At 58.8% G+C, this 4339-nt stretch overlaps 1 protein-coding gene across 28 annotated transcripts in view; it reads left to right on the top strand.

Annotated features, from left to right (window-relative positions):
* The window catches only part of LOC113206569 (dystonin), a 192514-nt gene that overhangs the window by 77039 nt on the left and 111136 nt on the right, over positions 1-4339 (top strand). For 26 of the 28 annotated variants that reach the window (XM_052264493.1, XM_052264492.1, XM_052264480.1 and 23 more), the window contains one exon: positions 900-961. In XM_052264493.1, the coding sequence (XP_052120453.1) occupies positions 900-961 (62 nt within the window). Of the gene's footprint in view, positions 1-549; positions 713-899; positions 962-4339 lie in introns of those variants that run through there. The other 2 variants (XM_052264488.1, XM_052264477.1) reach the window with 1 other exon arrangement.

Here is a 4339-nt window from a genome sequence, read left to right as displayed (position 1 = left end):
TCGGCCCCCACCCTTCCCTCTTCCGCGACCCAAACTGATATGCAAATGTTAGTTCTTTTTGCCGCGGCGTTGGCAGCCCCCCGGCCTCCCGCTCGGCGTGCCAATGCGACGATTTTTATTAGAGTGTGCAAGCAAGCATGCAAGCTGCCGGGGGCCAGCTGCCGTCCAGGGCCCGGCCGCATCTACGTGTGTGTGTGTGTGTTCGTGTGTGTGCCCGCCCGAGGGCCGCGCCGCCCGGTCCTTCGCGTGTTTGACTAGTGTTTTACGTTGCCGGACCCTATCGGAGCCCTGATGGGAGGCGGCCGGCCCCGCTCCGGCCCGCGAACACCTGTGCGGGAGTGTGTGTGTTTATGTGCGCGTTCGTTCGTGTGTGTGTGAGAGTGTGTTTGTGTGTGTGTCAGCGCCCCCGGCCACGGCCGGGTCACATTTGCATCGTCTTGATCGGCGGCGTGCCGTTTGCTGTCGGGTGCCGTGCCGGCCCGGGCCCGGGTGGTGGTGGTCGTGGTCGCTCTGCTGTTGGTCCAGTTTGGGGCTGGCGCCCGGCCGGCCGGCAGCAGCAGCAGCATGCATGGCGACGCCCTGGAGGAGCGGCTGCTCCGGCAGCAGCAGCAGGAGCCTTTCCCCGTCGTCCTCTACCTGTCTTTGGTCTCGCTCATGACGGTCGCCATCCTCTGGCTGTTCCGCCTCGGGCTCGCCGTCGCCGTCCGGCTCAGTGAGTGCTGCCAGGGCAGGACGCGCGCGGCGCGGCCCCCGCAGCGGCGCAGCGCCTCTCTGTGCCCCGGCCCCGGCAGGCTCCTCCAGACTTCAGGAGTGAAGCGCGCGCGGGACTGCGGCTTTGCTGACCCTTTATGCCTGCAACCGCCATATCCTCCTAACGGCCAGTGTTTTTGTTGTTGCAGACGAACGAGACGCGATCCAGAAGAAGACCTTCACGAAATGGGTCAACAAGCACCTGAAAAAGGTAAGACGAGCCCCCGGCTGCCACGTCACGGGCTGCGCTGTGCTGTGCGTGCCCCGCGCCGAGTACGTACGCGCGCGCAAGGGACGCTGGACGCGCCGGTCACACCGCGGACTCGTCAGCTGATTGCCCTGCGCTCACGCGTTGCACTCGGCGCGGTAATGGCATTATATCGCATGCTGTAGTATGTACACATTGAAAGGAAAGAGAGAGAGGAAAATAAAATAAAAACACTCCTTAACTATTTTAACAAAGCTGTCGCGTCCGAAAACCGGTTTACCCGCTGTGCAGTAATACCGTCCGCCTCTCGCTTCCTATTAGGAGTGGGCCAGCTCAACTTTTCAATCAGCGGAGCAGCTCGGCTACTGTACGGCCTGTGTGTATGGGGAGGAGGTGGAGGGGGGCACATGGCGACCGCCGCCGCCGCGTAGCTTACTCACTCACCACCCACCGCGAGTGTCGGAGCAAGATATTGCCTAGTGCGTCAAACGTCAAAGCGCTGTGTGGCAGGCACTTGTACTTTGCCCCCCCCCCTCTCTCCCCCGCTCCGCAGGAGTATCGCCTCCGCGATCGCCTCCTTGTGTCATAGTGCCGAAATTATCCCGATGGTTTCGAACCCGTCATTTCGCATTTTTGCCTGACGGCCCCACCTGCCTGTATGGCCTTGCGGCAAGGACGTGCGCGATAGAGCCACTCAGTCCCTCGCGGCGAGGCTCGCTAATCATGTGTCCTCCTGACCGCCGACTTAGGCCCCACCGGGCTAAAGAGAGACTTGCGTGTCATTCACCGCAAGCGTCGCGTCGCATCCGATAGGTTTTGCACTCCTGCGCCCCCCGTGTCGACTTGAGCCAGGCGGGGCCCCCGCTATGCGGCTGACTCCTCGGCCTCCTCCTAATCCCCTCGAGGCGAAGCCCCTCGAGCCCCCCGCTAGGATCAGCACTGTCTTGCGCAGCTGACACTCTCCGGACATTAAGACCCGCAGAGGGAAATAATGTTTTAAAGCTGAAATAATGGTCCTTCTTCTGACCCCGTTAGTTTTTTTGGAGGCCGCTGTTACTGGGTGGGCGCGTCGAAAGCCCGAGCAGCGCGGCGGCCTTTGGCAGAGTCCTTATGGAGACCGTTCTCTGGGCAGCGTCTGGTGCGCGGCCTGGGCCGGCCCGACTAGGCTGCTCAATAGCGGGGGTCACTTTGCCCAATAGTGGGTGGGACGGGGCCTGCAGCGCCCTGCCGTGCCCAGCCGAGCGAGGACCGGGCCATCCTCATCCTCCCGCGAGCGGTGCAGACCAGGCCAGCCGGCCAGCCTTGAGGGCCAGCCTTCAGGGGGGACTCTCTGGTGTGCAGTTTGACGTTTGGTGAGAACTTCTCTCGCTCAGAGAAGAGGACGCGTCGGGCATTCTAATTTCGCTTGCGCTGCGTCACCTTTTGTTTTTCTGGGTGAGGGTCGCAGGTGACCACTCCGGTCCGGCAACGCGGCAGCCTCGTAAAACGGCGGGGCCCGTGTAACGTTTCGATTGGATCGATAACACTTAATCGATGTGTAACGCCTGGTCCGTCTCGCGGGCTCTCTAATCCTAGGCTGCTGCTGCTGCGCTGCGCGGGTCCGCCCCGCCCCGCCGGCCGACCCCGCCGTGGGGCCATAATAAAAACAGCAGACGACATTTACATTTGAGGACGTGACCGCGAGTGGGTGTCGCGTTTTTTGGTTTTTGTTGTTGTTGTTTTTCTTTTCAGTGTCTGGAGAGACACGGTTGAGGAAGCACGGGACCTATAGGGCGCTGGGCAGCGTGACGCGTGACGGTCCCGGTGCTGCCGGGGCGACCTCTTGTCCCTGAGGACTAGACCGTAACGCCAAAACTGAGGATGAAACAGTTTTTCGAAATTCGCAAAAATCGTGTTTGAAGCAAAGCGATTGGCATTGCAGCTCGTCACTTTCCCTGCTGTGGTGCAGCGAGTGCGTTCGGCTGCACCGCTGCACCTAGCATTAGGCGGGTAATGGTTGGCAGTCGCGCTCAACTTGACAGGCCCCCTGCTGCACTGTCGTGTCACCCTCCCGCCGTTTCTGGTTTCCCCTCGCCTCTGATTCGTCCCTCACGACCCAAGTGCATCACGACAGAAAGCCTCCCCCGTAGCATTTTCCTCACGAGCAGAAGCAGGCCTCCATTTCCTATAGCATCATGTCGCTATTTTCGGATAGACCGCGATGAAGTTGATGATGGACGCTTATTACAATGCAGCTCATACTGCATCGCAAACTGCAGAAGAACTCCCATGTACCGTGAGCGCTCCGCACACAACTGGGCTGCACTGTTATAGGGCCCTGCGCACTGCATTCTGATGAGGAGGCACCCTGACTGACGCCCCCCGTTTTGTCTGTTGCAGGTAACGCACCGTGGTGGCCCGCCCCCTATGGTATATGGTGGCATGGTGGTTGGTAAGCGTAAGCAAGCGTAAGCGGAGCCCTAATGAGTGTTTGATAAAGCAGGCCGAGATGCACCGACCGTTTCCAGGCCGCCGCCGCCGCTGCACCCTTCACTTATTGCTTGTTTTATTTATTCCTCTCCAGCCGCAGCACCCGACATCGGCGGACGCGTCATTTTTTTTTTCTTTTTAATTTTTTTCTTCATAATTTGCCTCTCTGTCTGTTGCTTTGCTGGTCCATATGTGTGTGGGTGTCCCTGCCCGTCCGCCCGTCCGCCCGCTCGTTAGACGCGCTCGGCGTGAGTCTGATTGGCCGCGATGCACGGCGTACGATACGCGGCCGCGGTGGCCGAGGCGGTGGGCCGGGTGCCATACATCAATCAGCCTGCTCGGCTGACAATGAGGCGCGTGCGGCGTGCGTGTCCAAGCGGCGTTAAAGGAGCCGAGCAGGGCCGCGCCGCAAAGGGCCGCTCAAAGAGTCGCGCCAAGGGCTAGGCTAGGGACGATGAAGGCTATAGGGCGCTTTATATTTGTGTGATCCGTGGGAAGCGGTCTAGTAGAGTGGGTAGGGTAGAAATTTCAAGGATAGGGTCAGGGAAGGATTGAGGAAGAAGCAACGGAGAAAAGATTTCGTCACAACAACAACAACGAACGCTTTTGTTAAAAAATAGACGCGGTGAAAAACTGGTAGTTGCAGGTGCAAAGAATTTGCAGAACACTGTTATAAAAACCTACAGGAAATGTTAGAAGTGCGCCCTGTCAATTTTGTTACCAGGCTCGCGACTGTAATTTGGATTACGGTTCACTCCGTACAGGGGTGTACCGTAACTTCGCAAACCGTCTTTTTGGTCATTTATACAGCCACAACTGTTGCAAGTCGTGACTTTGAGGATTAATAATCAGGTGCACAATAGATTAGGCAGCTTTAAGACTTCGCCGTAGACTGATTTATTTTAGCACTTT

The sequence above is a fragment of the Frankliniella occidentalis genome, unplaced genomic scaffold, assembly GCF_000697945.3.
Source record: "Frankliniella occidentalis isolate FOCC.00 unplaced genomic scaffold, Focc_3.1 Scaffold19, whole genome shotgun sequence".
Lineage (NCBI taxonomy): Eukaryota > Metazoa > Arthropoda > Insecta > Thysanoptera > Thripidae > Frankliniella > Frankliniella occidentalis.
The sequence above is the reverse complement of the archived record's forward strand: the minus strand, read 5'-3'. Positions and strand labels throughout refer to the sequence as shown.